The sequence below is a fragment of the Sabethes cyaneus genome, chromosome 3 (genome assembly GCF_943734655.1).
Source record: "Sabethes cyaneus chromosome 3, idSabCyanKW18_F2, whole genome shotgun sequence".
NCBI classification, from domain to species: domain Eukaryota; kingdom Metazoa; phylum Arthropoda; class Insecta; order Diptera; family Culicidae; genus Sabethes; species Sabethes cyaneus.
In genome coordinates this window covers 186100521-186113297 of record NC_071355.1, presented here as the reverse complement: position 1 = coordinate 186113297, position 12777 = coordinate 186100521, and the positions used below count along the sequence as shown (strand labels likewise).

Sequence of the window (12777 nt, the reverse complement as noted above, 5' to 3'; positions counted from 1 at the left end):
CCATTGTTAGAGAATTCCAGGGTCATCCTAGATATCTACTGTCAATATCTCCAACTAATCTTATCCAGAACGATGAGAAACAGCAACGGTGATAAAATCACCCCAGTCTCACACCAGCAGTAACCCTTGCTATAGGGTCGGACAAGACACCGTTGTGCAGCAGCTTGCACAAGAATGCCTCGAACTGATCCTCGATGGGATGGACTAACTTATCAGGGAGCCCTCTACGCCTAAGTTAGCCGCGGATGTTTTTGTGGTTGAGTTAACCCAAAGCTTTTTCGAAGTACACTAGCAGAAGAGAGTCCTGCGATTCGTTGATCTGCACCAATATAATGCGAAGTGTTGTGATTTGTTGGTATACACATGATCGGCCTGCTCGGAATCCAGGTTGCGGCCGCCGGAGAGTAGCGTCAATCTTCTCTTAGGTCCGGTTGAGGATCCTTACAGAGTATTTTGAGAGTGATACAGAGCAACGTGAAGCCACGCCAGTTACCGCGTTCAGTTAGGTCTCCTTTTTTAGATAGTTTGACCAATATTCCTTGCATTCAGTCCACCGGAAAAGTGGGTTCCCATATATTGCTGAAATGCTGATGCATCATCTGGGCCAACAAAGATGGGTCAGTTTTGAGCATCTCGGCTGAAATACAGTCTGTTCCTGGCGCTCTATTGGATTTCATACTTTTGATGGCTGCTTCAATTTCATCTAGTGATGGCACCTCAGTTGGTCTCGAGGTATGATGCTGGCCTAATAAGCTCGTCGGCGTATGTTCGAATATCGACTGGAAGAGGCTGTTAGAGTCAATAGGATCGTAGCAACTGGCCCTGCAATTGTCCTGTACTCTAACAGCTGGCTGCGAAGTCCGTTGTATAAAAACAGAAGGACAAGTTTCTATAACCGAATGTAGGACCTAGGTTTTGCTTTGCTTTTATTTTGATGGTGCCTTAGAGGTGACGCGATTAATGCGACGAGCTATTGGCGTCATACGCTGCTGGTTTTGTTGGCCTCTGACATTTGAAGGCCGAAAAAGTTGTTTAAAATATTCATTTCATTACTTAAATTTTTCTGTGCCGTTGGTCAGTAGCTGACCAGCTCTGTCCTTTAGCGGCATCTTTGTATTTATCTTGGTGCTAAGGCGGCAAGAAATATCGCACAACAAATGGATATCACCATTGGCGGCGGCGGTTTCTTCTTCGGTTAAAGATTTAGTTCAGGCTTCAAAAAGAAAAAAAAAATCGATCTGATTTGCGCTCGCTCAATGCCGGTATTCACCTCTCCGCTCGTCGACTATACTCCAAGTTTCATCCGAAATCCATTCCCACCGTCTGCGGCACACTTTGCCGATGGTTTCGTCACCTCAGGATTCCATCTTTTCATCTCAGGATTCTCCAATCGGCGGACGTCGTAACGGCACCCAACTTTCTCCTCCCGTCGTTGCAAACGTGCGACGCGGCGCAAACGATTCTCAGCGATAGGGTAGACGCACCATTAGTGGTGGTAGTACCAATAGTGGTGGAAACTTAAATTATTCCATTATATTTGCAGATTTTGGTACAAGTTTGATACTTATCAAATAATACTGTTACTGGTAGTTCGATACTTATCAAACTTGTACCAAAATCTGCAAAAATAATGGAATAATTTAAGTTTCCACCACTACTGGTACTACCACTACTACTGGTGCGTCTACCCTAACATAATGATGGTCGGAAGCAATATGCAATATCAGCGCAGCGTTTGTTGTCTACATCAAGAAGGCTCCTTCGTCATTTTCGGCTGATGCAGATTAGTGTTCGACATCGGAACGAAAATTGAGGTCCGGTAAAAATCGGCACGAATTTTCTTATTCCGACTTTATTCCGGTTCGATTTGGCTCTGTTCCGGTTCCGGAACCTGAACAGATCCAAATGGGACCGGATTATTAGTCTTTTAGTCGGAATAACAAAGTTTGTGTCGCCTTTTAACCGGACCGGAACCCGGACTTCTTCGTTCCGATGTCGAACACTAATGCAGATGTGGTCGATTTTGTTTTCTGTTCGGTCGTCGCGGGAAACCCATGTGACTTTATGTACTGGTCTATGCGGAACGAACGATCCACTAATGACCATGTTGTTATTATTACCACAGAATTCTGTAAACAGCTCCCCGTTTTCGCTCATCTTTCCTAGGTCATGGCATCCCATGACGCGTTCAAGATTCGCGTTGTTTGAGCCCATCTTCGCGCTGAAACCGCCCAAATGGATTTTGATGTCTCCTTTAGGGATTTTCTCAACCACACTGTTTAGCTGTCTGTAGAAACTTTTTCTCCTGCAGTTCCCCAGCATCTGTTGGTACATAGCAGTGGATTGGTGTAAGGTTTCTAGCCCGTGTCCTTAATCTGGCAACGATTATTCTTTCGTTTATCAGTTCCCGCTTCATCAGGGCCACATGTGTCTCTGGGCTCAGTAGGAATCCAAATCCTCTTTCTCAAGTAGCATTTTCACCTCATATACCAGAGTAGAGCAAGACTTGCCCGGTTGATGTGTTGTATCGCCAGTACCCGGCCAGCGGACTTTGCTCAACCCCAGAATTTCAAGTTTCAGGCGACCAGCTTGCCCTGCTGGACAAGGATCAGTCTATTCAATGTTCCGATTCGTGTCTGTGTTTTCATAGTAAAGGTAATCGCCCATAATCCAAATCGATGGCGTCCTTCATTTTATGCAACGTAGAATTAACGAGTACAATAAATTGTTAGCCTAAGGTCCTATCCCGCTGACGGAGCAGCCATCTTATGTCCCCTTCCCTGTTTGCGCTCGACAACCGAGGTTGCGTTTCCTAGCCGGCATCACGTGGAGGTAGGAATAGGAGAATAGGAGTCAGGAACAGGAGTTCACCTGATATGCTCATTTTGAACAATGGTTGAAGCATTGACTCCAGTGAGTTTTTTTTTACTTTAGGGTGACATAATGCCGTCAATTAGAAGATCAAATATTGGTTTACACAATCGCAATGCAAGGAGATTCACCGTGCAAGTCAAATTCCCCAGCAACATTTAGATGCGAAGGAACAGCTTCAAAAATCTGTGTCGCGGATTCATGCCGATCATGAATATACGTTTTAATCCGACTGCTTTCCAATGTGACTCCACGGTTGACTACAGCAAACTGCCGTGTATTACGATGGGGCACATAAATGTATAGTATGCAGGGATGGAAGATCAGTGATTTTGATGAAAATCTGGGAGTTATCGCCACATCATAACAATCATAACAAACAGTGAATCTTTAGTGTTGATCACAAGATTTTGTGATGCGATGTATTGCGATGCGCTAAAATTTCGTTCGGATGCACCAGGGTTGCACCTGCACAATGGTGGAAAAGTGAAATTGTCACCGCAGTTTCAACTAACAGAGCCATTATTTCGTTGTTTTATGGCGACTTACTAAAGAAACAAAACATTTCTTAACGAATGTCCACAAATACAACGTTTGTTTTCAAATGACCTCATTTGGCGCAAATGTTGTCGAAGAAAATGAATTTATTCCGACATTTAAGGTATTTTACTTTCAAATAAATCTTTCCTACAATTTACTCTTTTATTTTAAAATTGCCACCGATTATATAGATTCAAGGGCAAATTCATTATCAAACCGGATCATTGTTGCCGTCATCGAATAAAGGTCATAAATTTTTTCAAATTTATTTTGTTGGCAACTTTGATATCGAAATTGATCAACGTTGCGCGATTTGACCGTCTTGTGAAACGATAGATTATTGGAGAGTTACAAGAACTTTTTCACGAACACAACGATTTAATATGGTTATTCAAGACGACATGAACGTCAATTTAATGCTCCAACAATTGATGAAATTACTGTCGCCATCGTTGGTGAAAAGTTTGAATCCCGTGGTGTTGCTCTGAAGCGGCGTAATAATGGTAAATTGAAAAACGTGTTGTTGAATCACATCGTTCTATGAAAATCTGGAGTTTAATCCACTACACCAAACACTGGACTCCTCAAAGTAGACTACAAAATTCTTCTTATATTTTTAGAAAACTCTCCGTTTATCTGAATTATACAATCTGAAACATTCAGCCCAATTTAAGGCAGTACTAGGTTTGCGTGGTCCTCTAGTAATTCATATAGATTCGAGTGGCATTTCGTAAATCAATTGAATTTAATAAATGATTTTCCTCTTTTTCTTTGCAGATAATTCTTCCGTCGCTGGACCATCTTCTAGCGGTGGTGTAAATAGTGGCTTAGGAGAGTTAACGCGAATACTTTCCCAACAACAACAACAGCAACAACAACAGCAACAGCAGCAGCACCAACATCAGCAGCAGCATCCAATACAACTACAACATGGACAGCCACCTCAGGAAGCGTTGGCTGGTCCATCGAAGGCTACTCCTCATTTACAGCCAAAACTGTCACCAGCCCCGGTTGCCACAGTTCCTGTGACGCCGGCAGTTGTGGCAAATGGTCCGTTGGGGGTAGCCGAAAATGCTAGCGTTTTTAAATCTCCGAACACCATCTGTCCCATGGACGGCAAGCTACCAGTACATGTGCCGAATGTAGTCGAGAGCTGTGAATACCCTTTCGAGAGTATGACGCAGGCAAGAGTTATTCAACGTCGGGAAAATACTCTCGGAGTAGTGGTACCTGCTGCGGCTCCAGTGCCCAGTTCTAGTTGTGTCACGAAAGTGGTAGTGCCTAGCAGCAATCATTTCGTGACCCCAAACCCACCTGCAGCACCCCCAGCTCCACCTCCTCCTCCGTATCAAGTAGCAGTCGGTGCGAAAAGTACCGCTCCACCAACAACATCAACGGTGATATCTGCTGCTTCAATAGGTACAGTTTCGAGCGGGATAGGAAATGTAGCAATGACCAGTCCGCTTTTGGTGAATTTGCTTCAGAACGAAAGCGTTATTTCACAAAGCTTGGCAGCCGTGACGGGTGGCGTGAAATCTACTGCGTTGAGTGTGAAGTCAGAGCTTCATCCTGTGGAGAAGTCTATTACTTCGGCTAGGATAACGCCAAACCTTAGTGCAGTGAATGTTATAAATGACAATGAAATAAATTTGAACAATGTTAGTGGTGGTGGTGGTTTGCAGAAAACAACGTGTATCGTAACAAACAGCAGTTCTAGTAACAGTAACAATCCAGTGCATCCAGTGATCGATAACGGTAATAGTGTCGCCGTGACAGTTGCGCCACATAGTAGTAATACTGTGACCACACAACAAACTATGCTGATCAACAATAGTGCCGCCAGTGTTGGACCAATCGGTGCATCCGGTACAACGTCTAGCTCGCCGGCAGCAGTGAACAGTACTAGTGCTAACCGAAATCTTCAAAATAATAATAACAACACGATGACAAACAGTAGTAGTAACATAAACAATACCGCTAGTAACAATCAGAATGTTTTAAATGTGCCGCCTTCTATAGTAACTCCACCAATGTCAGTGCCTTCTTCAAGTAAAAACGTTAGTGTGCAACAACAACAACAACAACATCAACAACAACAGCATCCAAGATTTAATCTCGGCCCCAGCGGGCCTGCTGCAGTGAGGCCTTCCACTCAACAAGTTACGCGACCGCAACAAGCCCTAGCCGCTGGAATTGTTCAGCAGCAGCAGCAACAGCAGCGACATGTTCAACAGCAGCAGCAGCCTTCGTCACCACAGGAGCTACCGCAGTCCCAACAGTTGAGTTTGAGTCGGTTTCCAACAATGCAACAACAACCGCCAAACCTGCCCTTTAGACATCCGTCAGCATCATCTCAGACACCGCTGCAAAATTCGCGATGGCCGGCAGTAAGCCAATCTTCAATGGATTCTGCTACCAAGTCCAGCTATCAGGAATTTACTCGCTATCAGATGCAATACAACTTAAGCCAGCAACAGTTGAGCAATAAACAGCCACATTTAGCAGCAGGACATCCCACAAGCAGTGGTAATCCTGCTAGCAGTGATTTGCTCGGCAGCTTGGGTGAATTGCCTGATTTTGGAAAAAATGATTTGGCTTCGTTACTGTTGAACAGCGCTGATTTAGAGGGCGCTTTCCTGGACGCACTGGATCTTGATCTCGAGCAATCTCTGACGCCCACCGGTAGCGGTGGAGGGCTGGTCGCGAAACCGACAGCCGAACGGCGATGGAAACAGCAATTTTTAATCAACCCACTCACTGGGGAGTTAGAGGAAACACACGTGGAGGAGACGGATGAAAACGATGAAGACGCATCTAAGAGTTTTCCAGAGTTTCATTCGGAAATGTCGAATTCTTTGTATTCGGATGATGACACCTGTAGCACTGGTTTTTCCAAATTTACCTCTGATGTAAGCGACACGGAACGATCAACGACGACTGCTGGCGAAGGCAACGCAAGCGCTAGCGGGTTCGTTAATGTTCTGTCATCTGCCACAACTCCAATAAATACTTCGTTGACTAAACTTGGCAAGCCAGGCAAAGTGAAAAAGGATAAGTTGAAAGATGGATGTAAAAGTGCAACAAAAACGAAAGAAAAGAAGCAACGGGAAAAGAAGTCCTCTTCGTTGTCATCGGCACTTAAACAAATAAAGACTAAGGCGAAAATCGTTTCCGCGGAAAGTGGAGGAGAGTCGCCCGGTAGCCAGGAGAAAATAAGACTCCGGCTAAAGTTAGACAAGTCTGAAGCCATTAGCGTTAGTTTAGTTCCGTCTCAAGCTATTGGCGCTGTCGGTGGCCTGAGCAGTAGCATTGTCAACAAAAAAGTGCAATCATCACCAGTGCTAACAGGTTCGGCACCCGGCGCGCTTGGTGGAATGAGCAGTGTAGTCGGTTCTTCTTCGTTGAACGTGATTGGAATGAATTCTACCCAGATGTCATCTGCTTCTAGTTCGCTCTCTTCCTCCTCATCTGTCCTATCCATTGGTAACACGGCGCAACAACAGCAGCCGCTGTATCAGCTAACATCTCAACCTAATCTTGGTGGCAGCACGTCGTACGCTGGAACCAACAACAGTGCTGGACCAAATACATCCAACAATAGTCCAAATTTGCAAACATCGTCTCCCGCTGGCGAGGAGCTTCGAGTACCCCCTTTACACATTAGTCTGCAGGGTAAAAATCCCGTAGTCATTAAAAACTCCCGAAAGGATCGCAAAAAGAGCCAAAGCGGTGGCGAAGAGGATAGCGATGGGAGCAATCTACAGCTACTCGGTAAAAAGAGTTCGATCAAGCGAAGCAGTCATTCCACCGATAGTCGGCTAACACTGATTAAATCGAGTGATACAGCAACCGTTCGATTGAAGGCCGATGATTCTGCTTCGCCAGCCGGTCCTTCTTCTTTACCCTCATCACCGAATCATCACAATCATACGGGCAGTAGTTCTTCGACCATCCTGTCGACTTCTGCCGGAGGAATCGGTACGAAAGTAAAATCGAATAAATTAGAAGATCTGATCCCGGTTACACACTCTTCGGGGGAGTTGTTAGATATCGTCGATCAACAATCGAAGCGATCCGCGACGGAATCTGTTCATAGTCCCAACGGATTGATGTGCCCTGAAAAGAAGCGTCGGCTAAGTATGACTGGTCCCAGTGGACTAGCCGATGATCTTGGTGCAAATGTGGGAAGCAACAGTAACAGTGCAGCCACCAGTATCAATGAAATAAACGAAATATACGAAACTCTAATCTCATCCACCACGAGTGGTCCAATTGGGTCCACCAACGTAGGCACCTTGCCTCATTCGTCTTTGCTAGCTGCGGCTACGTCGTCAGCAAAAAACTTGAAGAGCTCCAGCACGAACAACAGTATCAACAACAGCGCGTTTGGCAAATGCATTAGCAACAATAAAAGTGTGATCAAGCCAGCGCAGTCGAGCCCAACGACGTCGTCCGTGTCATCGCCTGGAGCTCTGGCAGCTGCACCGAATACTTTGAGCTCGACACAATCCTCGAAACAGCTTACTTCTGCTTCCTCGCCCTCCTCTATTTCGATTACCGAGGCAGCACAAAGGGAGAAAGCCACTCTTCCATCGGGGAAAAGTGATCCTGATGAAGTCACTGGAGACGCAAACTCCACTACCATCAGCGACAGTAAAAATAACAGCAATACATCAACCTCTACCTCAGCACCGGAAGTGTCCGTCAATCAGCGAATAAACAATACCCACCATCATCATCACAATCGCCCGCCTGAAAAAACAGCAATAGATTCGCCTTCCTCTGTCACAAATTTGGTTGAACCATCCCAGCAGCAACAGCAGCAGCAGCAGCAGCAACAACATCAGCCTGCCACAGTCGGCGCTGCTAGTGGAGGACATATAGCGACTCAAGGAGTTCGCGGTTCTCCTGGATCTCAGGCTCAGGGTGAAGATAGCGGAATTGAATCAATGGATGCCCTGTCAGAAAAAAGTCCCCACCAACTGTTGTCTCACAGTCCACAGGGTGGCAACGATCCAGTTTCAAACAAACTGATTCGAATGGATAGCCCGAAGGACAAAGTAACAACCACGGGAGCGACTGATTCAAAAGAACAACTTCTAAACGATCCCACATCTGGATCGAACAACAACAACAGCCACGCAAGCTTAGACGAGTATATCGACATTGAAGCGGCGCTCGCGAAGATGGAAGGACTCAATGAGCTACAAGTCACGGCAACGGCCAATAAACTGAACGGAGATCATTCGGTTTTGATAAAACCCATCAAACGGCAGAATGAGCTGGATCATCTTTTAGCGAATGACCCTTTGCTGAAACTAGATAATGCGAATCTTAGTAAAATTCTCGACGACATTGACGATGATGAGTTGGTCATGTCTGACTGTGCTACGGTTGCCTTAAAGGGTAAAAGTATACATACGTCTTCCAGTGAAAATTCATCCAGAAAGCAGCATCAGGAGTCGACAGTCAAAGGAGAAGAGGCAGAAGACTGGCTTGGGAAGACAGGAAAAAAGAAACAACAGCAGCAATCGCTAAAGGGAGCAGTGAACGATATACTCAGTAGTAGTAGTAATAATAATCTGGCGGACAAGACCGAGATTAAGCTGGACACTAAGCAGCTCGTGTTGGATGAATGTTGTAGCAATAAGGAGGTGTTAAGTTTAAAAAGCGAATGTGATAGTAAGCTAGTTGATTGTAAAGCTGTAATTAAATCGGATCCCGAGGAGGCTATCGTTAGTAATTTAATGCAACAGCAGAGCTGTAACAAGAACAGCACGAGTAGTAGTAGTAATATCAGCAACTTATCCGACACGAAATCAGTCGATTCTATCAAGAACGAACTGGACGGGCTAACAACAGTCGCTGCGAAAGACGTTAAATCCGGAGATGAAACAGCCGCAGCAAGTGTTCCGGAGCTAAAGCCTCGTCATGAACAACCGCCTTTGTATAGCTACTCGAGTGAAAAAGCTCGCGAGCGGCGCTCAGCTGCTAATTCCACTTCTTCCAACTCCTCAACTCCGGTCGTTCTGGAAATCATTGATCTGGACGATTCTGGCAAATCTAGCGACCTCGAACCTCAAACGCAAAATCAGCCGAAGCAAATCCATTCGCCACTTTCAATTGATATTCCACTGCACCCGGAGTCAGCAGAGAATCGTGTTCGAACTCGTGCTTCTAGTAAGCTAGAAAGTCCCCTAGAGCCACCGAGACAAAGCCCTTCTATTGACTCACCAGCTGCTGAAAGGTTGAAAAATACTCTAAAAAATACTACGGTAGTCGTCAGTACCACGGCAGGAAATACGGGAAACTGTGGTAACGCTCCTGGAGGGGATCGGCTTAGTCCGAAGATGCTTCCGAAAACGGGTAAACGTAAACGGCAAGGATCGGAAAGTTCAACTCAGTCTTGTGTTAGCGATGACATTACTATTCCAAGTCGAGCGAAAAAACCTCGAAAGGCGGCCACTGCAGCGGCTGCTGTGACAAATGCCGAAAAGCAGAGGAAACCCGGTGCGGGTCGCAATGCACAACATAGGAAAGCAGCAGCAGCAGCAGAATCGTCGAATGTACCAGGAGCAGTTCAATCGACACCAGCAGCTCCAGCGGCGGAAGATTCATCCGACAGCGATGAACCGTTAATAGAGATAGCGGGTAAATTTCGAAACTCTAAACTAACTAAACAAAGTACTTCTTCTACTACCAATCCTTCTACCACTTCTACAACTACCACTTCGTGTACAAGTGCATCATCAACCTACTCCTCATACTCCTCTACAACAGGTCCCGGGTCGTCGTCTACGTCCGCTAGTGCAGCGACTACTAGTGAAAGAGAGAAAACACTTCGCAATCACAAAGCACCAACCGCATCGTCGAAAGCCGGTAATAGTGGTTTATCGGCACCCGCTCACAGCGTCGCGCCTGGTAGTGGTAGCAAACAGAATGCTCATTCCAGAGCCGCCGCTGCTGCTCACAACGCATCCGTGTCCAGTATGCCCATTTCTGCCACTCCGGTGAACGATGAAAAAATAAGCACACGCCGGAGTGTACGCATGACGACTTCTACGCTGTCTACAGCGGCCATGAATAGCAAAGCGAAAGCAAATGCGTCCCACGTACCGACGGCTCAGAGTTACAATTCTGCAGGCGGCGCTGGCGATACACTTCGCGAGACCACAGCGCATCACAACGCCGTTTCTAACCATCATAGAAGCAATCATGTAAATCATCAGCACACAAGTGCTTCCGCCGCCAGTATTGCAAAAGGAGCAACCGGAGTAGCAGCAGCAGCAGTTGACGGAAAGGTCAGCACCGGTAACCATCCAGCCGCTGTTTCCGCATCACCCGACATCACCACGGAGGTGCGACGGAAAACCAGAAGTGCGGGTGAGTGCAATAACACTTTTAATCAATTGCTATTATAAATACAACCGTAAGCTTGGGTTTCGAGGAGTTAATTGCTGTTGTCTAGACTCAACTAAATTAAAAAGTGTTGCATGCTATTCTAAACTTTTGCGGATCACACGGCCACTTCCCAGTGTTCGCTGAAATGGGGCGAAGTAAGATAATTAAACTGCCAGTAAGGCCCCGTGCAGAGTAAACGCGACAGCGACGCGACACGACTTCGCTCTCATGTTGCTAAATGCACAGTCCTGCTTCGGGCGAAAAAGGGCTGCGCGTATAACTACAGCAAGAAATGTCGCGTCGCGTCGCATGTCGCTTGCACTCTGGCGGTACCCTAAGATGAACATCGAAACTTATGCCGATGGTAACCCAATCGCGTTAGAATATCCTCGGAGTTACTATTTTAGGACGATAGCGAAAATACTTACTTTGCTTTACTTTGTCGGCGAATTTAGGAGCCGTCTCCATGTTTATCGGTCTTGGGTTACCGCTTTTCAACACCCACTGTTCTAGCATCCTCGTCAACAGCGCTCATTAGGCGGGTACGGAATCCATCGGCCCCTTTCCGGCTCTCTACTGAATATCGTTTCCGTTAGTCTCTCATCCGGCATCTTTGTTATGTGACCAGCTTATTGTAGACTGGCGTGTTTTGATCAATTGTTTTTATAACGGCAGTTTTTAAAAGTCGATGGAGGGCACGGTAGATAAAAATGAATCAAAGGTGTTCACAGTATCCAAACAGAACGGGACAAGGCATGAAAGGGAAAGAGCGGGAAATCAGGGAGGGTCATTGAAACAACGCTTAAGAAGTAGTAGTAGTGTACCGTTAAGCTGGGTGTTTTAGTCGCTCCACAATATCCGCATGTATACTTTATATATTTCGTGATCCATGCGCCTGCGCTACCCTCCTTCTACTATACCAAAAATTAACGGGAAACTAGCAGTCATTAACTTTTTGTCGGAGAGCCCAATTTCGAAAGCAGTTTTGGGCCCAAAAGCGGGGTTCTGTTTATAAAAATGTAAATACTGAATTCTTTTTACCAATCTGAACACAGCGAATTTATTTTCATGAACAGAATTTTCGTTTCAAACAAAAAAACTGCCTTTGAAATTGGCAAAATCGATGAGGACTAATTTCACCTTAATCGCAGGATATTATGCTCAAAAACGCCAAGAGCTCACTGGTCGCTCTTTCTTATCGTCCACGTTTCGTGGCTGTAGAATACAACCGGGAGAATTCGCGAGTTTCGTAAACAGACTACGGGAACTCAACTGGCTACGTAATCCGTAGAAGGCCATGTGGGCAACCACTACCCGTCGTTTTACTTTACGGCTCACATCGTTGTCACATGTCACTAACGTACCTTACTTACAAATTCGGCGACCACTTCAAATGTTTCAACGCAGGTTTAACACCAAAAGGGCTGCCACGCTTTCTAACAACCACCGTATACTTTATTTTGGTAGAATTTATCACGGGACGCGTGCTACGCCTCTTCCACAGCTCTTCGGTTAACACCGATGATATCGATATCATCCGCAAACCCTAGGAGTTTTTTTTATGCCATAAGGGCATTGGGTTAAAAAGCCACTGCGATCTTGATGGTGGTACCGCCTCTCTGCACGCATGCCTTTCGAATAGCACGTTCCAATGCAATGTTAATCACAGCAAATTTGATACCCCATCACCTCGCTTCTGATCATCTAATGTCACAAACGAGTCCGATGTTTGGATGTAGCTATTCTGACGCTTGATTTTGCATCATCAAGAGTAGCCCGTATTAGGCGAATTATTTATTTGTTGTAAACCCACGTTCCAGTGTAATCCATCCAGCTCATTACGATTAACTGAATCGTACCCTGCCTTGAAATTTTTAAACAAATGGTGAATCTGCAAGCTGAATTTCCGGAATTTATCGAGTATTTGTCGCAAGGTGAACATTTGGTTTATCGTGGAACGTCCCT

At 45.7% G+C, this 12777-nt stretch overlaps 1 protein-coding gene across 4 annotated transcripts in view; it reads left to right on the top strand.

Moving 5' to 3' along the window:
* The window catches only part of LOC128744571 (serine-rich adhesin for platelets), a 48854-nt gene that overhangs the window by 24806 nt on the left and 11271 nt on the right, over positions 1-12777 (top strand). For 3 of the 4 annotated variants that reach the window (XM_053841676.1, XM_053841677.1, XM_053841678.1), the window contains exon 4: positions 4189-10794. In XM_053841676.1, coding sequence (XP_053697651.1) covers positions 4189-10794 — 6606 coding nt within the window. The remainder of the gene's footprint in view (positions 1-4188; positions 10795-12777) is intronic. The other variant, XM_053841679.1, reaches the window with a different exon arrangement.